Source organism: Pteropus medius, unplaced genomic scaffold (genome assembly GCF_902729225.1).
Source record: "Pteropus medius unplaced genomic scaffold, Ma_sr-lr_union100, whole genome shotgun sequence".
NCBI classification, from domain to species: domain Eukaryota; kingdom Metazoa; phylum Chordata; class Mammalia; order Chiroptera; family Pteropodidae; genus Pteropus; species Pteropus medius.
The window spans coordinates 42,585,758-42,612,564 of NW_024340849.1; the positions used below are offsets into that span (position 1 = coordinate 42,585,758).

The following is a 26,807-nucleotide window of genomic DNA, read 5'->3' on the forward strand; positions in this document are numbered from 1 at the left end:
CGCCATGCGCAGGCGCGGGACCGCTGGGAGGCAAGACCCGGCGCCGCTCGGGGGCGGGGCGGAGGCCAATCGGGTGGGCCGCGCAGTTCTCTCGGCGATTTCCCTTACAAGGACTTGGACTGACGAGCCCCGCCTCTGGCCGTGCCCTGGAATGCGCGGGGAGGCAAACCCACAAGACAGACTCAACTATCTGCTCACAGGAAAGGGGAGGAGAAAGACGTACATTATGGAGTGGGTCCAAAAAACACGGAAACTCAGACATAAGACCCAACAAACTACACACATTATATATATGTTCTAAGTCGCCGCTTTATATTTCTTCCCGTGCACTCGGTCAAAATTGCGCCATTTAAGCACATTATCACACCTTTTGGAAACACCCCCGTTGCCTTTTCATTACGTCGGGCCCACTGTTGGCGGAGAGTGGTGACTAGACTTCCTTCCGGTTTGCTAAGCGGCGGCCGGAAGTGTTGGTTTTTAGCGACTCAGTGGGTAGTAGGGTGGTGATAGCGGCAGCGGGCGGTGAGTTTACTGAAGTACTCGTATTCTCGCGGCTGTGCAAGGTGAGTGGTGCTCGCGGTTGGGCGCGTGAGGCTTGTCCCGTGGGCCCGTTTCTGCGGGGCGGCTGGGAGGGCAGCGGCGGGCTCCCCGGAACCCGGAGCTCACCTGGGCAGGTGCAATTAGCCGGTTTCCCTGTTTCGAGCCCAAGAGCCCGCTCCGTGTTCGAAGGCCGTGGCCGGAAGTGGCCCAGACGCGAACTTAGCTCCTTTGCCCAACTTGGAGCTTGGGAAGTGTGGCTTAGCTCGCTGGCGCCGCGAACTTGGGCGATAGCCCGGACAGCGAAACCTGAGCCCCGCCGCGCTGACTCCGGGACTGTGTTTAGTTTCTAACGTGAACTTGCCCGAATCTAGAGAGTTTGCGCAAAAACCGTAGCCGAGTATCTTCTCCACCCCACTGCTGCAGCTGTTGCAGCTATGTGGCTACCTTTAGTAGGAATAAGCAATTAAAATTAGCAACTTCCTCAGCTCAGTGTCCAGTTCTGTAATTAGAACTTTTTAAAAAAAGTATTTGGACAAAGGGGTTTGGGGTTTAGTTTGTGGCTTGAGAAAAACTTCATAATACAACACCGTGTTTCTTTTGGGTGGAGACTTTGGATTAAGTCAATTTGCCACTGTTAACTTTTAAAGTAGTTGAGTACACATATGGAAACATATCAGTTCCTTACAGAAGTTTGGAACAAATAGGCGTTCAGTGGAGATTTTTTAACTTATGTGCAAAAAATCTATATCCAAAGGTAAAGAAGATATTTCTTAAAATTACTACCATTTGTTTCATTTTTCTGGAATGCTTTTGCTATAACTTAACCAGAAAAGCTTTTATTTTCTTAAATGAGGCTTTACTGGCAGCGAACCCTGACAACCAATTGCGTTTGTCAAATGCTAAGAACTTTTTGGGTGTGGCAGTCTTAAGAGAACTGATCCTACCTTCAACCGGAAGTTTGCATAGGAATTGAAAATTTCGTTTAGTTGGAACGGAAACACTAACCTGAAAACGTACTTTTAAAAACCTAGTTGGCACCCAAAATGACATATATTTAACTTGAAAGCGCATTGATTAAATGAGACGCATTTGATCTGAATTTGGGAGGCCGACCAAATAGTAGGAATTGTTTTCCAAAATGAGAGTTTTTCCTTAAAAGAATGTATCATATTTCCTGGAATACTGTCAATTTGAGTGTTAGTTCTGTAGTTTCTAGATTATTTTACATTTGTTAACACTTTATAAGTGCTATACTCTAGGATTCTAGAGTTATCTAATGTAATATTAGTGTAGGTTAATCCCATTTTATAAATGAAACCATAGTATCTAGAGATTCTGAAAAATCCTCTGGTTGCTCTTAGCGTAGGGGAAATCCCCTTGGAGGATTTTATGTTTTATTTCTCCTATCACTTAATCAAGACTAACATCTTCCTTAACATGTGTATCTCCTTTTGTCATAACCCTAAATGATTCTCTTCCTATTTAATCATTCTAAAAAAATAAAAATAAAACCACGAATTCATTGTCACCAACACTCCCCTCCATCGATTTAAAATGAGATTATATTTCTTTAGATCTGTAAACTCAGTCTCCTTGACCACATTGATGATTTCATTCACTTTCTCATGCATCTTAAATCCTTTATATATTTCATAGAAGCCTGCTCTGCAAGTCTCCCTTTTAAGTTTCATACAGCACATATCCCTTCACACCAGATATCTCTCATTAAATGCTAGAAAAATAGACTCTAAACTCTAATTTAGAATGAGTGAGAATTCTTATAACTTTGAAATCCTTAGGTGCCTACATGGCAATCTTCCCATTCTAAATACAGAATACTTTATTTAGAATATTTCATACTGTCGATGTATGAAATATTTTCCAATTTTATTTTACCCTAGTTATCTAAATTTCTATGAGATTTGTGTATTTGCTGAGGTCTTGTTATATCAAGTCAGTGAAAGTCCTTATTGTTTGGGGAAAGTGAAAATGGACAGAAAACTAGTCATAGCAAGGCGTATAATGACAGTATTCTAAGTGACCTGCTCCTTGGGATCGTAGCACTGTTCTGATTTGGCTCTCCGCCAGTGTTTATTCCACCCATGCTTTTAGTTAGGTAGGAAAAAATAAACTACACTTTCCTTATTTTGAAATAACTGACTGAAACTGAACTCCCTAGCCCTGAATTGCTCCAGGTTTCTGGTGGAAGATAAACACAGATCAGAATATAACCTTGAAAAGGTAAAGGCCCAGGAAGTAACTTGCTGGATGTTTCACTACCAGTTTTCTTTCGGTAGACTTAACTACCTTAATTTGTTAGAATTAAGACTAACATCTGAATCTCTCAATTCTAAGGATGTTTTGTATCTTCTAAATAGAACAGGATTTTTCAGGGTCTTTTTCCCCTCTCTCTAAATCTTTGAGAAACAAAAATCTCTGAACTCACAGTATTCAATAATCATGAACCACCTTTGAGTTATTTTTCATTGTCACACATTGTTTTAACTTGCAAGTCATACTTCTGGAATGAAAACTATGTGACTCATTTCATAAGTTGAACCAATCATCTCATTTCTTTACAGTTGCCTCCCCAACTACATTTTAAGCTCTTTGAAGATAGGACACTTGTCTTAGTTTCTTAATTCGTAAATAGTATTGAACACGTGACATTTGATGCACATTAGTGTCATTAACTAATCATATTAAAGGTTGATGATTAAGTATTGAATGAGCTAAAGAAAAGTTTGTGTGAGACCAGTGCTGACACCCCAAAAACATTCTTAACTTTAAAAAACTTTTATAATGCATTTACAAATTTAAAGAATGCATGATTAAAAGAAAGGTTAATAGGAAATACATCAGTTTTTGTTACATATAACTTTATAACCCAAACTAAGCATTTTTAAAAGGTATCTGTAGGGCTCCTACCAAATATAGTTAATATGAAATTTTGTAGATTAAAAAACCAGTTGTCAACCATTTGACTTATAATTTTCATCAGTTTCATTGTTCTTAAAATAACTGACATTCCTGCCTTCTTAGGGGAAGACAGTGTTATCATCCAAAACAGACTATTTTTAAAGACATACTTTGGTTTGCAATGACATGGCATGCCTAAAATAATAAAGAGATACAGGATGGTAAATATGTGCCAGTCATCAGGTCTCAGCCACTCACTGCTGAGTACATTTAAAAGATGGGGGAAAATAAATTCCATAATTCCTTATAGTTTTTAAAACTACATTTAGAATAGAGAGGAAAATTATACCTTTATGTAGTTTAGCTAATAATGGGATTTACTCTCCCTATAAGGTGTTACAAAATGAAAATAGGCATTCATGAATGGTTTAGATAAATTATGAAGGGCAGCCTCCATAAAGGAAATTTGGAAATGAGGAAGAAGTATAACCATAACTTCTGTGTCATGTAAGGTATATCTTACCAACAACATATTCTGGTGTATTGCCAGAGAATGCTATATTGGAAATTTGTGACTCCATGTTATTTCCTACTAAAATCTAAGGACAGATTTAGTTTAAAAAAAGAAAAATAATAAGGCTCTTCTAATTTCCATAATTGAATATAGTTTAGGTGATATGGTATCATGAAGGAAAGAATGTAAAAACTTTTAAAACTCATCAAAGCATTGTATTCTAAGGTCACTTTGATCTAGGTAGTGCTTCATTCTTTGCAGTCCACAGACTTATTTTTAGAGCAAGGGCATAGTGTTTTGCTACATCATAGCTAAATGTTTTCAGAACGTAAGCTTTAAAATTGTTATCCTGGTCACAGGGTGATATCAGTAGTGCCTATTTTAGACCTGCTTGGAAGGATATAACTCAATACAGTGTTTTGGTCTTGCTGGTAGAGGTTTTGCAGACTACCATAGCCACCTCAGCTCTAAAGAATGGTACAGTAAAATTTTATTATCTGATGACTGGGATTTTTAACTCTGAACAAAATTTTTTAGTCTTTTAAAGATTGAGTGTTAAAAGGAAAATTGCTTTACCATTTTACGTACTAGACTTTTTTTATTTTTAACTGAAGTTTTACAGGAATAAATTTAGATTATTATAGAGCAAAGATAGTTTCCATACCTCTTTAAATGTTTTCTAAAACTTTAAAAAAAAACTAAATTAGCTTTAAGAACTATTGTACTCTGATTTTTGTTTAGAGGACTTAGTCACCTTAAGTGATTTCGCTTAGCTCTGAGTAAGAAATTGGTTTGGATAGAGTGAAATACTAGTAAAATTTAATTATAGGATGAATTAACTTCAGAATTTTCTATACTTTTCAGTTAGCCTTTGAACAGATATCTTGAACTACTTTGATTCCAGAAATGAGGGTACAATAAGAAATGTTAATTGCAAGTGGAAGAATGATATTTGGCAGTAAGGATTAGGAGATAAAGACCTGTTTTTTCAGTTCTCTTTCCTACTTTCTGTCCACTCTTTTAAAATGGAACACAGAACAGCTAGTTTAGGCTAGCTGCAGAAGGCTAGACCTGTTGAAGATTAATTAGTATACTTCAGTACTCCAATAGCATTGACGTATAGAACTGGCACTGTTTCTCCAGGTTACCTATGTTATTTTGTTTCTTGTTTCTGCATTGCTACTAAACCAGTAGGTTTGGTTTAGCTATACAGCAGTCCTGGGGACATGCAATCTTGTTGATATGCAACTAATGTTGGTTGCAGTTTGGAATTTAAAGTTAGTGATGGACTGCTGATTAAACATCACAACTACTGAAGATGAGTGAACGCAAAGCATGAGTTCAGTTTTTGTCTTATGTAGTTTGGTTCTGTGAGTAATGGTATCAGTTAGTTGAGAGAGATTTTTTTTTTTTGCCAAGTGATACTATCCTGCTAATAATTTTTAGACAAATCTCTTAAGTAGCTCAAACTTATCAGAAAGGTTGGTTCAATTTACTTTTTGTTAATCTTTGTCTTCTTGTGTCTCCCTTCTTAATTAGGATCTAACTGCCACCATGTCGAGCAAAAGGGCAAAGACTAAGACCACCAAGAAGCGCCCCCAGCGCGCAACATCCAATGTGTTTGCCATGTTTGACCAGTCACAGATTCAGGAGTTCAAAGAGGCCTTCAACATGATTGATCAGAACAGAGATGGCTTTATTGACAAGGAGGATTTACATGATATGCTTGCATCCCTGGGTAATAATCGGTTTAATATTAATATATTAGATAGAATTTTTTTAACTGTTTATGTTTATTTCTGAAGGCTTAAAGTTCTGTGAAGCCAATCTAATGATGTTTTAGTTTACTAAGTAAGATTCAAAGTCTAGGGCAGTGTCTCCCAAAGTGTATGGTCCTTGGACTATCTGCAGATTTCTGGCACGCGCATGTGTGTGTGTGTGTGTTGCAAACACTGATGTTGATTATGAGAGTGGTATTATTCCTTTTTACATCCCAAGGGAATAGCATACAATCTCGATTCTTAATACGGGCCTTAATCATTGAGAAGATTTTTTCCAAATAGTTTTACTATCATGAATGCAGACAGCAAGCTTGTATAAATGATTGTCTTTCTTGTCAAAGTGTTTACTGTGATGTATCGTTGATGCATTTTGAGATATAATTAAAATTATGACCCTCATTTTTTTGTTTAGGGAAAAACCCAACTGATGAGTATCTAGATGCCATGATGAATGAGGCTCCAGGTCCCATAAATTTCACCATGTTCCTCACGATGTTTGGCGAAAAGTTAAATGGTACAGATCCAGAAGATGTCATCAGAAATGCTTTTGCTTGCTTTGATGAAGAAGCAACTGGTAATTACCAAGTGATTTAATTTTTAGTTATGGTAACTAAAATATATAATAACTTGAAAATGATGACATAATATCCTCAGGCTTATACTATACTTGTTTTGGGGGTTTTTTGGACAGGCTTCTTCTGTGGCATCAGTCACTTTACTGCCTCTGCCCTTAAATATTCGATTTACAATTTAGTAGGTGTATTTGAAACTCAATTAGGTAACTTATGTTACTCCTTTACCAGAATAACTCCACAAAGGTTAGGCTCTTAGTAAATATGTGTTGAATGAATAACCAGAGCAATCTTGGATAAAATGTAAATTGTGTTACAGGCCATGACAACAGTACAGTCCTGTGTTTATCAGGTACTTTTTAGTTCTGAGATTATTTAAATCTGGTATATAATCTTTTGCTCTGGAATTAAACTCCCTGTTCATATTCCTATTTTGCATAATGGCTTTGTGATTTTAGACAAGTTACATAACTTATCTAAGCCTCTTTTTTTATTTGAAAATGGACAAAATATTATTACCTACCTCATAGGGTTGTTAGGAGGATTAAATGAGGAAATGAGATAATAGCATACTGCCTGGCATAGAGTCAACTCTCAAAAAACACCCAAAAGTTAACTACATAAATGCCTGATCCTTTGGCAGAGTATATATAAGAAAAAAGATAAAGGGGCATCTCTGTGGTGAGTTATTTGAGAAGGAAGGCACACCCATTGATTACGCATTACTTGGAGTAGTTTGAATAGTCCAAGCATAGTCTGGTGATAGAAGCATAGTCTCCCCAGTTTGGCTTTTTGGGCTCCCCAAAATGTTGCCTCTCTTGGCCTTTTCAGGTATACCACCCTCGACCCTTGTATCATCTTCCTAACCTCCTTACAAAATCCTCCACATTGTTGTCCTAATTTACCTCTACCATTTCTGCCTCTATGTCTTCCTCATCATACTACCTTCCCCTTCTTGAAATTGAAATTCTTAACTGGTTTTCTGCAAGGGGTAGGGGAGAGGCAGGCAGAGGAGACTTAAACTTTTTCACCTAAAGACACTTTGTATTAATTGAATTTTTTATACTTTGAGCAGATGTAACTTTTTAAATAGGAATAAAACCATAAAACCGTTCTTCAAACTTCTCTCAATAGTCATATCTTTTATAGAGCCTTGCCTGCATTTTCATACTATTTTCTCATGCCCCTAGGAAAACTTAGAGCCTCTCCCTTCTTTCCACCTCCAAACAATTTTATTTATCTCTCTTGGCACATACTCTGTCTGAACTTCTATTTTGTTTGTGTACTTATTTCCAATCATCATAGTCTCTCCCTTTTCCTAGGTGATGGCTGCGTCTTCAGGAGCATTGTGTTCCCATCTTAGTAACCCCTTCTAGCACCTACGACAGTCCCTTGCACATAGTCGATGATGAGTTTATGTGATAGTTGAATGACTTGGCTGTAGATGATTATTTCTATAAGCTAAAATTCTTAAGTTTTGAGGAACATCTTTTTTAAATTCTAGAATTGAATTAGGAGGAAAAAACCCATAAATCTAGAGATTCTTATGTGAACTGATCTTATACTTGCAATTCGTTTTATAAGAAATATATTATTAATGGTTTAGCTTAATTTTACATACAAGAAAGTTGTCAGTTTTTCTTTTTGTTATGAATTTCAAAATCTCTGTGCTTGAATTATCATTTATCACCTTTGGTTCTCAATTATGATTGTACACGTGAATTACTAGTCAAACCTTTTGAAACTATCAATACCAGTTAATAAAGGTAGAAGCTGGAAGCTACCTGGATGATTTTGATTCTGATGTGCTGTCAGGTTTTATGAGAACCCTGCTTTCACATTCAAGAGTAGAAAGCACACCTTTTGGCTTACAGCGCCACATCTCCAGTGCCTTCCCCGGTGACTCTGACATAGTTAATGCTCAAATATTTACTCAGTGTTTTTGCACACTCTGGGCCTGGCCATATTTGTTATTAATTCTAAATTAGATGTGTAAAAAAATTTTTTGTCTCATTTCACATTAAAAAAACAAAGTCAAGGGTAAAGTGACATGCCTGAAATAACACAAAAACTGGACCTCAAGACTCCAGTATTCTTTCCACTGAAGCACTTTATAGATTTTTATGACGTGGTACTGACTTTAGTGTTATTTGCTTATAGAATAAGTGTGACCATTCATGCTACTTTAAGGAACTATGTGGCTTAGATTTCTTAATCATACTTTATTGCTTTCATTTAGGCATAGGTTTAGTCCCTATTATGAAGAGATCAGGAGATGGATGTGGAAAGATCGATAAAACAGCTGGTTAATGCTTCTAAGCAAGTAGGCATTTTCTAAGCAACTGTCTGTCCTCTGAGGCTGGCTTAATAATAAGCATGTGAAGACCTCATATTTCATGTATTTGCATATTTGCAGTTCTTAACGTATAGAGTGTGCTTAGTCAAGTGTAGATGCTCCTCGTAATTAATCCTCAGAGTAGTATGTATTCTGAACCACAGTCTTTTATTCTTTAGGCACCATTCAGGAAGATTACCTGAGAGAGCTGCTGACGACAATGGGAGATCGGTTTACGGATGAGGAAGTGGATGAGCTGTACAGAGAAGCGCCTATTGACAAAAAGGGAAATTTCAATTACATTGAGTTCACGCGCATCCTTAAACATGGAGCAAAAGACAAAGATGACTGAAAAGAACTCCAAATTCCAGCCAAACGTTACTTGTTGCCACTTTGGGTATTTCTGAGACTTTCTCTTAGACCCTGTAGCATGCCCTAGCCTTACAGCTTTTACCTTTCTTGTTGTATTTATTCTCAGCCATTTCGGCACATGCATCTCTATAATCAGACTGGAAATGGGACTTTTTGTCATTTTCAGAATAGAAAATAGGGTAATTTAACTTACCAGTCCCCCCCCACCCCAATAACTGCAGTCTGCACAGAGTCAATATATTTTTTCAGAGAAAGTTATTCACTCAATTTTTTCTGAACCAAAATTAAACTTTATGATAAAAACTTACTTGTTTAAAATGTCTTTATTTACCCAAATTGCCTTTTGTTAGTTTTAGTCATATCTTCCAAAGAAAGGTAAATGAGGCAAATCCTAGAAAATGATATGGTTGTTAGACCTCTCTCTTCTTCCTCCCACTTTTCCTAACAATCCTATCCCCTCTATTCAGTCCTTCCCCTCCCGAAGAAATCCAGTTTTAACTGCCTTAATCAGATTTCCTATACTGTCTTCTTATTTTAAAAATAATTTCCTATAGAATTTGCATATATATGATAGCTTTGGGGCTTTAAATCCTTAAATTTTACATATCTGCCAGCATCTCTCCTTATCTGTACTAAGCTTTTGTCCATTACTTTATGTCATTTAAAATTAGACCAGGCCACTGAGTATAATTTTAATTTGTCCTCATTTTTAAAACTATTTTAGACCCAAAGGTTCTGTGGAATGCTTATACCAAAAAGACAGCTTTTTTTTGTATTGTATTTCAGTGTTGGAAATACAGTAGTTTTTATTATATAAAGCTTTTTTTTTTTTTTAACACAACAATCCCTATTGAAATACCATGTTTGTTTATGCAGAAATTCTCCATGAATCCATGTATGAATTTTGGTCATTCCTGCCTTGCCCACAATCAAAACAGCTGAAGCTACATGCCTAGGAAAGTGAGATCATTATTTCAATCCTAAAAATAGCTTCTGCTGTTTCCAGAAATGCAGAACTGTTTCAGAGTTAATCAGGAAGCGGTTGAATTTCATTCGGTTTGGGCTTCAAAATCTGACTCGTAAAGATTCATAAGTTGAAAAGTTGAAACATTGGGGGAAAATTAACAATTAGCCTATAAAGATGAGTAATTGGCAATTACTCTAATAACTACGTTTTATGCTATTAACAAGACTATACTTGGACAAAATCATTACATCGGTTCAATAAGCAAATTACGGAATTGCCTTCAGGGCAGTAGAACTTAAAATCAACAGGATATGTGAGCTAGATTCTTTAACCTTGTGAAGCCAGCTCTTTAGAAGAGGAGTAGAAGGACCAGTACCAAGACTGCTCTTGCTCCCTTCAAATTCAGAATCTTAGTACCTGCCATAACTCTTTACCTTTTATGTATTCCTGAATTTCATTCAGTGTTTTAAGCAAAGTACTTTTTCTGGGCTATAGCCATGGTGCTTTAACAGATTTCTAGTTAGTGACTATTGAAAAACAGTTCTAGAAACAAATATGGAGATCAGAGTACAGTTAGGGTGTCTCAGCTATGATCTTAATTAAGGTAGCCAGAGTGAAGGTTCATTGGATGGTAATAGACCATACTTAGAAGCACTCTTTAAGACAAAGATCCAGGAAGCTAAAATCTTATGATGAGTGGGAAAAACTTAAACTATTGGCTGAAGGGTAGACTGCAGTTAAGGGAAAGAGTAAATATTTTAGAAGGATGTGTGACCTCAGCAATTGCTGTTCAAACTCTAGAGAAAATGCATTCAGGTATGAACTGGACCTTGAATGGGATGAGGACAGCTTCAGCATCAACTGGGTGCTTATTAGAAATGCAAATTATCGCCCCACCCTCAACCTACTGAATCTGAGTATCTGGTTGGGGCTCAAAAATATTTTTCCAAGCCCTCCCGGTTTTATGGGGGCTACTGTCTAAGAACTACAGCTATAGAGTGCTGAACACATAGTTTCTACCACCTGGGAATTTCTGATTAGACTTTTAGATTTCTGATCAGACATTTCTAGAGTATAATTGAATTATTCTCATCGGCATCCAGCACAAGTTCAGGCAATCACAAAAGCTCAATAAAGATTTGCTATTGACTATCCTTCATTATTCAGAAATAGTGCTATTCATATTCCAAGGTGAGGGAACTGAAGGTTATAACCACAAACAAAATCTAGAACAGAAGGTGAATAATGTAGCTTCGTAGTTTTGTTTTGACCAAGAACATTATCAGTGTGTCTGAGCGATTGTGTATGTGTGTGTGTAATTGTCATCTCTTTAATGACCAAAAAAAAGCAAATAATTTGAATAAAACTTTCCTGTGGTTGAAAGGGGAATGAAACACTCATAGGCTAGTCGTGGCCTGGTAAGGAAGTAAGCCTTATAATTTGAGGGTAAGAAAGGAGCAGGAGTAAATGATATAACTCGGGCTGGAGTGCTGTTTATAAAGAAAAGGTTTTTCAGCAGGCAGGCGGCCGCCGCCCTGTTAATCGTCTCTATTTCGTTATTTCGTGGGACCTACCTAAAAAAATTACTCGTTTTTTCTGAAATTCAAATTTAACTAGGCCAGCTGTACTTTTATTTGCTAACTATGGCAGCCCTGGGTGGGCAGCTTCCGGCGCTCGGGAACCCCCGAACCTCGAGGGATCGCTCCTCGCCCCGCCCAGGTCAAATTCCTGGCCCTGCCGGGCGCCGGGCGGCACAGGAATGCGGAAGGGCCGCGGGAACCGGCCGCAGAAGGCGGGGGAGAGGGCGGGCCGGGGGTCTACGGCCGCATGCCGCTACGGAGCAGCCAGGCTAAGGAAACTAACTAAAACCACGGCGTATTCGTCGGCCCCAGCCTGGCTCCCGGAAGCACACGGCGGACTTTGCTCTAGCCTCAGCGAGAACGCCGGCCGCATCCCCCTGTCCGGAGTTGGATCCCGCCGCGCTTCCGGTGTGTTTTCCGGTCCGCCTCCCCAGGCAGGAAGTGCCGGGCGCGGCCTCTGTCGCGCCTCAGTCCATCGCTCGTCGCAGTCGCTCGTCGTCTCGTGCAGGGCACCCCGGGTTCTGGTGTTGGCGACGGTGAGTGGCGCTCACCCCCCCGCTCGCGATATCCCTTGGGCTGCGCTCGTCCCCCATCCCCTCCCGCCACGCGCCCGCGGCCAGACCCTACGCGAGGCAGCCCGAGCAGGAAGGGCCGGGGGCTGCGGGAGCTGTCAGTGTGGGCGAGGGGAACCAGGGAGGATGAAGCCGGCCTGGGGAAATGCCTGGCCAGAAGAGGTGGCGGGGTCTCTGGCCCTGCGTCACCCGGATGACTTCACACACCTGGTGCCTCTGACCGCCCGGCGGCCTGGCTGCCAGCTTCTGGCCTGGCGGGCTCAGTCCATCGATTAGGGTGTTGAGCACCTGCTTCGTGCTGCGCATAGTGCTTGATGCTTTGGGTGGTACGAGAGTTTTACTGGTGCAGGATTCTTGGCCTTAGGTAAAGTGTCCAAGGAAACAATAAGAGAAGCGGCACCGGAGTGCGTGGTTAGTGTAGACCAAAATGTAATGATTTCCGAAAGAGTTGTCTTGCACCTTGTTAAGATTTAGTTCATTCATATTGATTGAAGAAACGGATAAATAAAAAAAAAGGAAGCTTTCCTTAAAAATGAATCGTGACCTCATTGAAAGTCTTGGATTCAGTCCTGGAAAGGAGAACTTAGTATTTCTGGCTGATCCGTGGTAGGAGGTAACAAGACCGAAAGTGCAAAAGGTGGAAATTTGTGTCGCGTGAAAAGGAGACGGTGGGAAGACTAACCTAAATGGTACAGAGCTGTAATGAATAATAGTTGGAAATAAGGGTGGGTAGTTAGATAAGTGGAGCCTTTTAATGGATGTCTTGAAAACTTGAGGAGAAATAAAGGATATGTAAGAGGCGTTAGGGAGTCATTTTGGATTCTTCACCAAGGAAATAATATGGAGAAAGGGGACTGTTTAGAAGATTAGTTTGGCAGCCTTTGTTTAAGATGGAATTGCACTGGTCCTTTGGTAAGAAAAGAACCATAACATTTTAGTTCAAAAGAACCTTGTAGATTATCTTTCATTTTATAATTGAGGAAACAAACCTGGAGAGGTGAGATATTTTGCCTGAGGTTACTTGAATTCACATAGTGCCACCCATTTTCTCTGTAAGCAGTAGGTGGACCCTCCTGAACCTCATTAAAAAAATGCAAGACTTTTTGTTTGTTCAGGCTCTGTTGAATGACAACTTTTTATGACGGCTGAGTCGATACTCATTTGTGCTTTAATGAGACTAAGTTTAGACAAGATGAACTGGGACTTTTGAAGACAGATTCCCAGGTCAAGATTGCTGGGATTAGGAAAGATAAGAGGACTTTGAGTCAGTCCATAAATGAGGCTGGTTGTCCCTCTCCCAAGATTCAAAGACACCAGATATCTAGGGATGATTTTCATTGCCAGCAACTCTGATTGGGATCTTTCTTCCTCATTTTACACTTTAGCTGTGCAGTGGCATTGCTTATTACTCCCAACTGGCTATCTACATTTTCATGGTACAGAATTTCAGCTGCCTATATGCAGGGTTTAGGGAGTAGTGGTACAAGCCCTGGAACTAGACTTCTTCAGTACAGATCCTGGATCTAACGCTCTGCCTTTTTTTTAGTTGTGTGGCTTTTTTGTCCTGATTTTCACATCTAAGAAATAGGGATCATTAAATATAATACATGTGAAATGCTTAGACCAGTACTTAACACATATTTAGCATTCACTTATTGACTATTATTCTATTTCTTATGGTTTTGGAACAAGGGATGGCTGGTAATTTTGTTAAGGATCTCTTGAGGAAGAGTTCAGTGGAGTTTATGCTAAACCACGGGTAGACCATAGAGAAAGTTTTGTGAGTCAGATCCAGGACCTACCTTATAATGAGCATTTGTATATGTAATTCTGTATGGGATAGGAAGAACATGTATGTATTCACTTAATTAGTATTTATTGAGCACTCTACTAGGGCACTCTACTAGGCCCTGCATTCCAAGGTAGAAAGACTATGCCATAAAAGCGTATATGTATAAATGGCATGGCAATGGAATACTACTTGGCAGTAAAAAAAGAATGAACTACCAAATAGATGAATCTCAAAAAAATTATATTGAGAGAAGTCAGGCACAGAGAATATACACTGTATAATTCCATTTACAAGAAATTCAAAGACAAAATTAATCTCTGGTGATAGAATTCTGAGTAATGGTTGCCAGTAGGAGAGGATGATTGACTTTCTGGAGTGATATTAACATTTGTTACTTGATTGGGATGGTGGGTTACATGGGCGTACATATTTACAAAAAGTCATTTTAAGATCTATACATTTCACCATAAATAAATTTCATTGTAATAAAACAAAATGATGTAGGAGTTCAAAAGATGGAAGGTTTACTGCCAAGTGGGATGATCAGAGACCCATAATGAAGAAATGACAGCATTATATAGTATGCGCTAAATATTAAAATACGTGTACTGCAGGGAAAGTTTAACTGATGTTAAGAGAAAAGCTGTAAAACTTGAGTTGGGCTCTGGAAAAAAAATAATAGATATAATTTATGGAACTGATTACATATTTGCCTAAATACACAGCATAAAAAACAATCATGTCATTAAGTATGTGAGGTTAATTTTGTGGAGTAGTTTAACTTGATTAAATACTAAATTCTCTTTATGATGGCTGTTTTCAGACTGTTGTTTATGTATCCAGTCATTTGATCCTCCCAATTAGCATAGACCTTGGTGAAGATGAGAATTGAATAAGAAATGACCTTAGGTTTTAGCCCAGGACCTGCTCTCTGTTTTTTTCGTGTTTATCCACTCCCAGGCCTCACCTTGTGCCTCTGTTCAGCACTAGGCCTTGTTAAAGGAAACCCCCTTAAGAGTCCTGCCCTAGATGTCTCTTCTACCTACCATTCTGCCGTAACTTGTCTAAAACTTGAACTCTTTATTATCCCTTCGCTCACAAAACCAGCTCCTCCTCTCTCCTTAATTACCTTATTTTTGAATGGTAATTTTATGTTACCAGTTTTTCAGCCATTACTTAAAAACAACAACAACAAAAAAAAGTCATTCAAGGACACAGCTTTGAAGGAAACTCCAATTAGGATGGAAGAACTAGCAAATCAACATAGGAATCAGCCAGAAAAATAGGATGGGGGTGATAGGAATGTTGAAGAAGGGGTGACTCCCTTGCAGTTAACAGAGGAACCCACAGAACTTGGAAAGAAATTGAATGGAAGGAATTAAAATTTTCTAACTAGAAATAGAAAATTCTCTAGTCAGTGCAAACTTGACTGTGACCCCTTTGAGCTTTCTAAAATTCCGTGGTTATAATTCTGAAATAAAGGCATTGCCTTATTTTACTATTAAAGATACCAAGAAAACATAGGGTTTTTATTAGTTTTCTATTGCTATGTAACAAATTACCCCAAAATGTAGCACCTTAAGAAAACAGTTTTCTGAGAGTGAGGAATTCCAGAGCAGCTTAGCTGGGTGGTTCTGGCTCAGGGTTTCATGAGGTTGCAGTCCGGGTGTCAGGTGGGTATGGAATCATTTGAAGGAAGATCAACCTGTGAAATGGCTGACTCACATGACTGGTGAGTTGATGCTAGCTATTGACAGGAGGCCTTAGTTCTCTGCCGCATGGACCTTTCCTTAGGGCTGTGTAGTGCCCTCATGACCTGGTGCTGGCTTCCCCAAGATTGAGTGATCCAAGATACAGCAAGGCAGAAGCTGCAGTGTTTATTATGACAAAGTCACACCATTATTTTCACAATATCCCATTGGTTATAAAGGGTAGCAGATGCCACCCCAAAATATGCCACTTTGGCATAAATATTTGTTGAGCTGAAGGCAATTTAGAATTAGCAGACACAAAGAAACTCTCTGCCCTCCCCCTATTTGCCTAAAGGCAGGACATAAATTTGCAAAGGTGTCCTTACCTTTCTACCAGGAAGGACAAAGGTTATTCTCTGGAGATAACTTTAGACTTTTTATTAGTGGAGAAGGCCCTGATTTAAGTCAGCATGACAAGCCTTAACCCATTTTTACTGCACTTTTCCTGGTTACTTTTCATAACTAGCCTCTCCCACTCCCACACTTTTCTTCTTTTTCTTCAGCTGAAGATGATATTTAAGCCTGAATTCTAAGCCACCTCTGAGAATTGGCTTTTCTCTGGGTATCTCCCATGTATACATGAGGTATACATGTTAATAAACTTGTTTGTTTTTTTTCTTGTTAATCTGTTACAGTGATGTCAGCCAAGAACTCAGAAGCATAGAAGGAAAATTATTTCACCTCCCCTACGGTTTCACAGGTCAACCCTTTTTACTGCTGGAGAGGACTCCGCAAGGACGTGAGAAGTGTTGAGGGCCATCTTGGAGCCTAGCTACCACCTTGTCAGGGAACAAGTTCAGCTGCTCAGGGGCCAGGCTGTAGCATAAACAAATACTGACTGTGACAGGAAGATATAGGGAGTAGTAGGGATTGTGCACTGAATACTCATTATCTACAGGAATTCGGGGATGCTGTTTTCAAGATGTCTGATATTTGTTTTTATTAAAGTAAAATATTCATTTTTTTTAAATGTTGGTAAACTAATTTAATTATTTGAAAAAGGCGTTTAGAAGTCATCCCTGGGGGAACTAAACGAACCTTCCTGTAGACTATATATAGTTTGGTATTTCCAGTTTGACTTTGATCTACCTAACTCTTATTTTATAGATGAGGAAAATGAGACCCAGGAAATCTAAAATGACCGAAGGTCATACAACTTGTGAATGACAGAACTGGAAGTAGAATCCAGGTCTCTGGCATTTCTGTTAAGTCATAATGACCAAATTTTAAAAACTAAATGGAACTAAATACATAAACAGCCAATGCTTTCCTTTTAAAAAGTTTTGTTTTTGTTTTTTTGTTTGTTGTTTTTGTTTTGCTAGTGCCTTCTAAGTGGTTGACTCAGTGATTCTCAGCCTTCAGTGTACACTGGAATCACTTGATACATTTTTAAAAATATAGATTCCTGGGCCCCACCAATAGGCATTCTGTCTGTTCAACTAGACTAGGACCTAGGCATCAGTTTTTTTAAACTTCCAAAGTGTTTTTAATGTGCAGCCAAGATTAAAACCAGAAGGTTAACTCTGTGAGTGCCATATTTGTTTGCCCATGGCGACAGCAACTAGCTAACTTAAATACTTAAAGGAAAAATCCTCAAAATAATGTCAAGGAAGTCAGAGGTAGTGAACAGAATATGCTCCATGAGCGTTGTTCCTAGGCAAATAAAGCCATATAGGCTGAATGAAGTTCACAAGCAGTATCTGCTTTGTAATGATTGTGGTGCCCATGTTTTGATTTACACATCACTATTGCAGGAGATTTTGCAAACATTTAGATTATTATCTAATTATGTTGATACCACAGCCACCTATAATACCAGTATTCCTGTAAACCTGTCTTTCTTGTAATTTCTATGAATACTACATGTAACCTTTACTTTAACCTTTAGTTTATATTAGAAATTTACAAAAATAATAAAAATTTTGAAGAGGAAGCTAGAAGTTATTACTGCTATTGAGGTTTATTCATTATGTTCTATATGGATATTTTCTGTAACTATAGTCTAAGGGTAGAGTTTAGTTGTTTTTTAAGATATATGGGTTAAACATTCATTTACCAGTACTGGGTAAAGGTTTCAAGCCTTTACCTCTCATGCTAAACCAAGACCAGGACTGATAGACAGTACTGCTGTGCTTGATTAAACCCAAATCAGGTTGCTACATTGCATGATTCCGGGGACTGCCATTCATATTTTATTCTCTTCCCATTCCACTATGGAGTTCTCTTCTGTACATTGGTTTCCCTGGTATAGTTTGAATTTATTTGAAAACAGTTTGTCTAGGACCAAGAAGCAAGGAGATTGGTTAGTTGGCCATAGAGATATTCTACACAAAGATGGTGAGGGCCCAGTTTAGGGAGTTCTCACAGGAATGAGGAAGATGAGCAAATCTGAGAAATATTTAAGAGGCAGAGCTTGATTCATCAGGGATAGCGATGAGTCAGAATGACTCCTAGATTTCTGGTTTGGCGAGTGGGTAAATGATGGTGCCATTAACAGAGAAAACAGGGATGAGAAAGTTTAGGAGGAGAAGATAATGAATTCAGTTTTCAGCTTGTTGATTATAAGTGTCTGTGGGGTATCCAAATGGATGCCTGTCATAAGCAATTGGGTATTTGAATCTGCAAGCTCAAGGGAAAGGTCAGGCCTGGAGATAACAGACTTGGGAGACAGAAGTAATATCAGAACAATGAGAGTCGATGAGATCATCCAAGGAAAGCAAAGAGTGAAAAGAACTTTAATAAGTCATAGACTGCTAATCTGAAACATAAATATTTAAGTGAGTGGAGGTGAGGAAGAAGATCAATCATAGAAATAGGAGAACTGAGAGAGAATAAGTTAGTGTCACCGAGTCAAACACAACAATTTACATAAATCTGTCTTTCCAGTATGTTTAGGAGTCTCCCTCAGAGTGTAAAGTCTTCAAGGTTGGGAACCCTGTTTTCTCTTTCCATTTAGGACAATTCATTTCTACTATGACTGTTCACCAAGGCTAAGAGCTGTTGGGGCTTTGAAGAAAAGAGGGATAAAATGGTGTTAAATATAGCAGTGTAGTCCAACGGGATTAAAACTGGATTTGGCAATTTGAAAGCAGTTGCAGTAGAGGAGAAAAAAGCCAGAATGCAGTGAATTAAAAGTGAGAGTGGGAAAGTGGGAAAGGCAAGATACTTGGCTTATAGAAGGTAAAGAGACTGAGGATGGTCATTGCTTTGGGGGCCAAAATTCTCTTCAGATTATTTGTTTTGCCACAGATTTGCCTCACTTTTTAAATTTTATGTGTCTATGTATGTCGTTTCTATAGATAACGTATACATATATAAATGTATACTTTTTAAGTGAAGTATAGATAAAAAAATAAACTTTTTTAAAAAAGAAATTACAGCGTCATTACACTGCGTCTCTGTCTGCTCTGTTCAAAACTACAGCACTACCTCTAACTTCAGAACACCCAGTGAGATATTTTTTAGATTGAAGAAAGAGAAAGAAACAATGTAGATTAAAAGTCCAGGATTAGAAGTCCTAGAGACCCAGGTCTAAAATTCCCTTGCTTAGCCACTGCCCCAGCTGGTCATCTGCTTTCACACTGTGTGGCTGCAGAGTTAGAGAACAGTCCCCAAGACCATTCTTATTTCTGACACCAATTGCAAGTTTGGGTTTCCAAGATGACCCTAAGGTTCAGTAATTTGCTTTGACTCACAGAACTCACTGAAAGCTGTTGTACCCATGGTAATGGTTTAGAACAGTAAAAGAATTCACGTTAAAATCAGCCAAGGGAAGAGACACATGGTACAGAGTAAAGGAGTTTTCTAAATGCAGAGCTTCCAGTAGTCTTCTCTCATGAACATTGTTGATTCTTGACACAGTATGACAATATTCACGGAGTATTGCCAACCAGGGAAGCTCACTTGATCCTTGATAGCCATAGTTTTTATTGGAGATTCGTCATATAGATACTACTGACTGCTCCATAACTGACCTCAGTCCCTAGCCCCTCTAGAGGTCCACTGATAACACGTGACCCAAAGTCCCCACGATAAATCATATTGCTAGAAGTGGTATGACCCAAGACCCCAGCTGTCAGGCATGACATTCCAAAGGCTTAGAGATTACTTCCCAGGAGCTGAGGGCAAAGGCCAGATCTCTCCTTGGGCAAAATTAAATTCTTTTCTATACAAGGGTCATTAATTTTTTTTTCTAACCTAGGTAGTACGTATCTCATAGGGAAGTTGTGAAGATTGAATAAGACATTAGATCAAAAAATTAGTCTGATGTCCTTGGGTTTTCTGAGATTATATGTAGCTAGTAATGGTGGAGCTGAGATTCAAAACTCATGACTTTCTAACTCCAAAGTTGATAGTATTTTTGTGTTGTATTTACATTATTTAAAACTGCAAATAAAAAATGGATTGAAAAGTGTCCATTCTGTCTGACTTTGAAATTATTGGTGGCTTTCAGAGTATTGGAGGCTACCACCAAAGCTGTATGACAAAGAATAGAGGAGTTATTGGGAAGATGAGAAAATGGAAACAGTTGAATAATAACTAGACTGATATTCTAAAAGTTTTGTCAAGGGAAAGGAGAAATAAAAATGTAGCTAGAAAAGAGTAACGAATAGGTTTTGATGATTTTTTTTTTAATGAGAGCCTTTTGAACATACACCATAACAGTGACTATACTAGTCTCTTTGCGTATGTCATCTCTCTTAATTCTTACTTGCATTAAAGTAGAGATCATGTTTTGCTATAAAACTGAAGATCAAGTGAACTTCCTTGGTTTTCAAACCATGTTTTGAAAAAACAGGCTCAGAGAGGTTATGCAACATTGCAGTAAAATGGAGATAAAAAGAGTACCTACTGCATAGGGTTTTTGTGAGGATTGAAAGGGACAGCCCTTATAAAAGTAAGACGTGAACTTTGGAGCCTTTCTCTTTAGGGAAGCCCCATGCCTTCATAACAGCGTTTGGCACACAATAAACACTCAGTAAATGCTGGGTATTTATACATATTTTAAAATTAATTCCCACTTAATATGAGTTAATGAAATTGGGGGTGGGAGCCACATCAATAATTTCTATTCTGTTTATTAATTTTTTTCAAAACTGCTTTTTTTCCTAGTCATTTAATTGTCACATTGGCAATAAAGTTTAAATATATATTTATTCCTACTCAAATGAAGTAATAATTCTACATTTTTATTCACTAACTTTAGATATTATGAGTTCTTTTTTTGCTTAATGTTTTATGCATTCTTTTTTACTTTATATCCTTTTCTTTTTAACTCTAGAATTAAACAGCCACCATGTCAAGCAAAAAGGCAAAGACCAAGACCACCAAGAAGCGCCCCCAGCGTGCAACATCCAATGTGTTCGCCATGTTTGACCAGTCACAGATTCAGGAGTTCAAAGAGGCCTTCAACATGATTGATCAGAATAGAGATGGCTTCATTGACAAGGAGGATTTGCATGATATGCTTGCTTCTCTAGGTAGACTTTTATATACTTAATATACCTGCTTCCCCAAAATAACAGTTCAGCGTTTTTTAAATTATTGTCCATGTGATGTACAAATATTTCTGTCTTTGTCTGAAAGGCCTAATGAGAGACGTCTGAGTGGGGGTTGCCATGTTAGGGCTTAGCCAGTCATAAATAAGAGTATAAAACTGCAGAGGTGGGGACCTGGCAGGTACTTAACCAGGCAGGCCTCAGTTCCTGTCAACTAAATATGATATAAATATTAGTTGAAAAATCAGGGGATGGCTATGTGGCAATATATCAGAATTTAAAATAAAACATGTAGCTAATAATACAGCATAGGTAGTAATAAAGTTTGAGGACAGATTATAGAGAGGAGGTACCAGTAATAAAGGATGATTGTCTCAGAAGAAAAAGGGCGCTGCTGTTAGACAAGAGAACACAGGGAAAGGGACTTTCACAATTTTTTTTATGATTTTTTTTTTTAACTAAAGAAAAGAAAATGTAAAGATAATAGCAGACATAAACTGCCCTTTGCTATTTTGGTTTCGTGGGTATTATTTTATTATTCCTTGTATGATTTTGTTGTTTGTTTTGATCTTTAAAAGAAGGAAGGGAGGGGCAGTCCTCTATGATCTGCCCCGAGTCAACACTGATTTTAGAGTTGGGAAGAAAGGAATGGCAAGCCTAGGAGTTCTCCATAGACCACAGTGACTGAGCAGGGAAAGGGGTATGAGTCAGGGGTGGCCTCCAATTGGGCTCTACACTCTGGAGTTTGTTGTACTGGACTCTTAGCCAGAAGGGCAGTTAAAGGTCCAGAGGGCAAAGAGAGAGAGATCATTATATTTTTCCTTTTAGTAAGCACAACACAAGTTTATTCCTCTGTCTTATTTCTATTTTTTCTCCTAATATAATATTTTCAAAATTTTTAAGCCTACAAAAAGTTGAACAGAGTAACGAACATGAGTATATCCTTTACCTGTATTCACCAATTGTTAACATTTTGTGATATTTCTGTTATTCAGAGTTGAGAGTAGAATCAAGATACTGATCTAATTTGTTGACTTGTAGGTAGGTCGGATCCCAGTGCCTTTCCACTTAAAATAACTAAGAGTGCTCTTCTGGGCAGGCTACTACTGAAGAACACCACTGAGGAAAATTGACTTAGTTATATTGCAAATATTGAACACTCAAGCCTGTGCCGTAATCGTAGTAGATGCTCAATTAATTTTTGTTGGATAAACAAGTGTAGGCTAAGAGATTGACTTTGGGGCCTTCTGTTTGGGGGAATCCCATGCCTTTAAAGACATGTATTCACCTTTCAAATCAACAAATTATATTGTACACCTTGAATGGGTCCATAAGTGCTTAGCCTAAGCCAGTTCATTTTAAATCCCTATGTCTTTTTTGTACTCATGTTCTCATGACACCTTTGGGTCACTTTTCCCCCCCAAAAGAATTGTTGCAAGAGACTTAGGTTAAATCTGAAGGTAGAAAAATAGATCTTTTCAGCTACTTTTGCTTATTCAATGAATCTTGAAATTAATTGTGGGCTAATTTTTGTATTGCCATGTTGAATAGGTATAATGAGTGAGAATTGTAATGCAGTAAGACAGATGCCAACTTGGCACTTAAATTTCACCCAAATTTCCAGGATTAAAACTTTACATATGAACCATAATTCTAGATTTGACTATCATTAGCACGTAGTTGGGTATAATATTGAAATGTTTTCTTAAATATGAATATCTAACTTATAGATGTTCTTTGCATGGAGAATTATACAAACTTAATGTTGGAAGGGACCTTTCAGATACCAAATTTAACCAGTCTCTTTTACAGATTAAAAAATGGCAGCTGCCACCTTCCTTCAGGTCACACAGCCAGTGCCAAAACTGGGATTCAGACCCAGTATTCCAGACCCCTCAGTGATCCTTTTCCTACACAGTGACGACCTCACAAATGCCTGGAAAAAGAGGCGCCCACTGTTACTCCTAACATGCCTGGCCATTCTAGGGGAGTTTCTTCCAATTTCGGGGTGAGGGTCAGGGCAGTTCCCTCACCTTTGTACTAGAAGATGGAGATGTGTTCTCAGCTGAAACTGAGATTGAGATTCCCATGATGAACAATACTAAAGGCTGCAATTCAGTGACCGAGTCAACAGCATTTGGGATATGTCTGGCAACCAAGTAGTATGTAACATTGTTCAAAATGATCTCCAGGTACTAAACAAACCTAATAGTTTTAGCTTAAATGACCAACCTGCAAATAAAGTTTTGAAGTATACCAATTCATGGGCAACTGTACCACTATTGGCAATATGAATATTTAGATTTTTTAAATAATCTAAATATTGATATTGAAATGCCCTGATGGACCTTTAATGTTATCAACATTTAAGATGTGCTAATGTGCCATTGCCTGGTCTGTAGTATCAGGTATTTGTTTTGTTTAAAATAGTGAAAGAAAAGTTACAGACAGTATTAATGAATGAACAACATTCAACCTAAGCCCAGAGTGCATTTTTATATGGTATATCAGAGATTTTTTTATGTGGTCAAAAGTTGTCTTTTAAAAATATTCTTAATGCAAATTAATTGAAAAATTGATTTCATTTGATGATGACGTACCTTTAAAAAATATATCGGGGAGCATAATGATAACAAAATAATTATTTATTGAAATTAGTTCTTTAGTTTCTTAAATGTTAACATGTGAACTCATAGGGAAGAATCCAACGGACGCATACCTCGACGCCATGATGAATGAGGCTCCAGGGCCTATAAATTTCACCATGTTCCTCACGATGTTTGGTGAAAAGTTAAATGGCACAGATCCAGAAGATGTCATCAGAAATGCTTTTGCTTGCTTTGATGAAGAAGCAACTGGTGAGTGAGTGCTCTTTGTTGATGCCCAGCCTTATTCTAGAGTATATGAAACACTTTTTAGAAAATGAAAAGATTAGTAAAATATAAATTTTTAAGAAACGAATAAAGGGGAACTATCATTTCCAATGGGACAGTGTGACTGAGAATGGTTAGGACACAGGTATGTGGGTCATAAAGCTACACAGATTGTGGCATTAATCTTTTATTCTGCGTAGCTTTCCCTTCCCCCTTTTTTTGTCTCTGAAATACAGGATTTTTTTTCCTTTAGAAAATGCTTCAAATTAATATTGTAAGCATATAATCTGTTAACTGAGCTTTTAAAATGATTTAATCTAACATTATAAAGAACTCTAAAAGTACTAGGAAAACATAATGATATAGCACATATTGTCTTAGTTCACTAATTTACTTTGTGTAAATATGGATATTCTGAAATATTTTGTAAGATTGACTTAGTTTAGAAATGAACCACTAAAGTGCCAGGAAGTATATATGACCCTTCTTTCTACTGCCTTGCAGGCACCATTCAGGAAGATTACCTGAGAGAGCTGCTGACGACAATGGGAGATCGGTTTACGGATGAGGAAGTTGATGAGCTGTACAGAGAAGCACCTATTGACAAAAAGGGAAATTTCAATTACATTGAGTTCACACGCATCCTTAAACATGGAGCAAAAGATAAAGATGATTGAAAGAACTTTAGCTAAAACCTTCCGATTTCTTTGTCTTACTCTGTTTTATTTCCCCAACACTTTCCCCAACGTTTATCGACCTGTTGCATGCAGCTTAGTTTCACAGCTTTGCCTCTTTTTTTTGATGTATTTATTCTAGACCTTTCTGCCACTTAGCACTTGTATAATCAGACTACAGATGGGGATGAGGTTGTAAATTGCGTTGAAAAAGAGATTGCGAATAAAAATCAACAAATGTGAAAGCCCAGGAAAATATATTTGGTATTTCTGGTTTTGCTGGATTTTTACATTTTTATATAATAAAAATGCTATTTTGAAATCAAAATTATTTTGACTCAAATGGAATATAATGGAAAGTTAAATGAGTGGTAGGTTGGGGTAGTCCTATGTTCAGATTTTTAGCTTTATACAATTCAGATTTTATGGTTAAACTGATTTTTCACATACACAGGGCAGTGTACTTCAGAACTTTTAAATACAAATTAACATCATGCAGTAAAAACCAGTTAGACTGTTTTTCACTCTTCTAATAAGTCAGAAGTTTTAAGCTTCTAAATTATAAATATAGAATGTATCTGAGAAAACGCTCAACATTATATTGATCTAAGTGTCTCAGAAGATGAGGCAAAACCCACGATAGTTATTATTGAACATTTACTATGTGTAAAGTGTTGCACAGAGACAATTTTAATTGAATTTTCCCAACGACCTTGTGACATAGATTTCTGTTAGCCTCATATTTCAAGTGAGGTAACTGAGCTTCGAGTTAGTTGAGTGATTGATCAGAATTACTGTTAGTGAGAGTTGGAATTCCAACCTAGGGCACTTAACTCCAGAGCATAGGGTGCTGGAGCCATTGTGCTGTCTGTGAGAAGCCCAAATACCTCAAAGGTCAACGCATTTCCATTACATACTAAAACACTTTGTGGTCATCATTGAAACTTAAAATAATTTTTATTGGAATTGATTATTCGAACAGAGTTTCAGAAAATTCTATCCAGGTAAAAAATAGAAGGTAGTCATGTGGTATAGACTGTAGGGAAGAACTGAAAAACAGACAAGGCTGCTCTGAGCTCATTTAAAATCCTCAAGGCCAGGCAATGTTAGAATTGGAGGAAAACCTAAATAAGGAAAAAAAATCCATGAAGAAAATATTTCTAATGATTTTTAGATGTTACTTAACATCTATTTCCTCACTTAAAAATGTATTGGTATTTTGCTTAAAATTACATTGTATTTGTGCTTTTGGTGTGGTAGGCAAATCCTGGTCACTTGCTGCTATCACTTAATTTTTCTGGGCTTCCTTTTCATCATCTTTGGAATGAGAGCAGTTCCATTCTTGTCTAGTACAGTGTTTTGCAGGTCATAAGAGCTTTCACATTTATTATCTAACCCTCACAGCCCACGAGGTAAGTAGGGCAGGTATTATTTCTGCTTTTTTAGGGAGAGCTGAAGTTTAGAAAAGCCAAAACACCTAAGTTTCCACAAGTACAAGAATCCACATCTGGCTCCCTTTCTACTTTCAAGCTTAAAGTCACCATGCAGTATCAAACCAGGTGGGGAATCACTATATGTTTAAGGAAAAGGGGAAATATACTGGGATAATCTTAATCACCATTGAACTAACATTTACCAATCATCTGTTTTGTGCCAGGTACTGTTTTAAGTGTTGGGGCTAACCGGGGCAGGACAGACAAGGACGATGCCTTCCTGGTGCTCACGTTCTCTAGTGATAGAGGCTCAATAAGCCATATCGAATAAATCCTTTGGGATGAAGAACTGAGCAAATGAGGCAGAGGGCCTCTTGAGATAGATGATAACTGAGATCTGAATGACAAGAAGAGGGGCCCTATGCGATGAAGAGGATATGGCTTTCTACATAGTGGAAACAGCTCCTTTCAAGGCATGCATGCCAGGAGCATTAGGAGAAGGCAAGGGAAGTACATAAGGTGTTTGCTGTGTAAAGTGCAGAATCATAGGGTTTGGGGCAGGAAAAATAAGAGTTGTTTTTAAAAATCCAACCTTGCTGCTGTGTATAGAATGAAGGGGCTAGAGCAGAAGCAG

The 26,807-nt window shown here is 38.0% G+C and overlaps 2 protein-coding genes across 2 annotated transcripts; both read left to right on the forward strand.

The window, feature by feature from the left end:
* Positions 1 to 357: 357 nt before the first annotated feature.
* On the forward strand, positions 358 to 24,943 carry LOC120588097 (myosin regulatory light polypeptide 9). Its single transcript, XM_039845276.1, has 5 exons — positions 358 to 563; positions 5,513 to 5,711; positions 6,167 to 6,328; positions 8,841 to 8,987; positions 24,718 to 24,943. The coding sequence occupies exons 2-5, from the start codon at positions 5,528 to 5,530 to the stop codon at positions 24,741 to 24,743; spliced, it is 519 nt and encodes a 172-aa protein (XP_039701210.1). The 5' UTR covers positions 358 to 563; positions 5,513 to 5,527; the 3' UTR covers positions 24,744 to 24,943.
* On the forward strand, positions 11,850 to 24,943 carry LOC120588104 (myosin regulatory light chain 12B). The gene is made up of 4 exons (XM_039845286.1): positions 11,850 to 12,116; positions 20,977 to 21,175; positions 23,890 to 24,051; positions 24,571 to 24,943. Exons 2-4 carry the CDS (start codon positions 20,992 to 20,994, stop codon positions 24,741 to 24,743), a joined length of 519 nt encoding a protein of 172 aa, XP_039701220.1. The 5' UTR covers positions 11,850 to 12,116; positions 20,977 to 20,991; the 3' UTR covers positions 24,744 to 24,943.
* Positions 24,944 to 26,807: the final 1,864 nt, after the last annotated feature.

Coding starts and splice junctions, on each gene's coding strand:
- LOC120588097 (XM_039845276.1), top strand. CDS start 5,528: ATGTCGAGCAAAAGGGCAAAGACTAAGACCACCAAGAAGCGCCCCCAG. Junction 5,712..6,166: donor TGATATGCTTGCATCCCTGG/GTAATAATCGGT, acceptor TTTTTTGTTTAG/GGAAAAACCCAACTGATGAG. Junction 8,988..24,717: donor GTTCACGCGCATCCTTAAAC/ATGGAGCAAAAG, acceptor GCATCCTTAAAC/ATGGAGCAAAAGATAAAGAT.
- LOC120588104 (XM_039845286.1), top strand. CDS start 20,992: ATGTCAAGCAAAAAGGCAAAGACCAAGACCACCAAGAAGCGCCCCCAG. Junction 21,176..23,889: donor TGATATGCTTGCTTCTCTAG/GTAGACTTTTAT, acceptor GTGAACTCATAG/GGAAGAATCCAACGGACGCA. Junction 24,052..24,570: donor CTTTGATGAAGAAGCAACTG/GTGAGTGAGTGC, acceptor ACTGCCTTGCAG/GCACCATTCAGGAAGATTAC.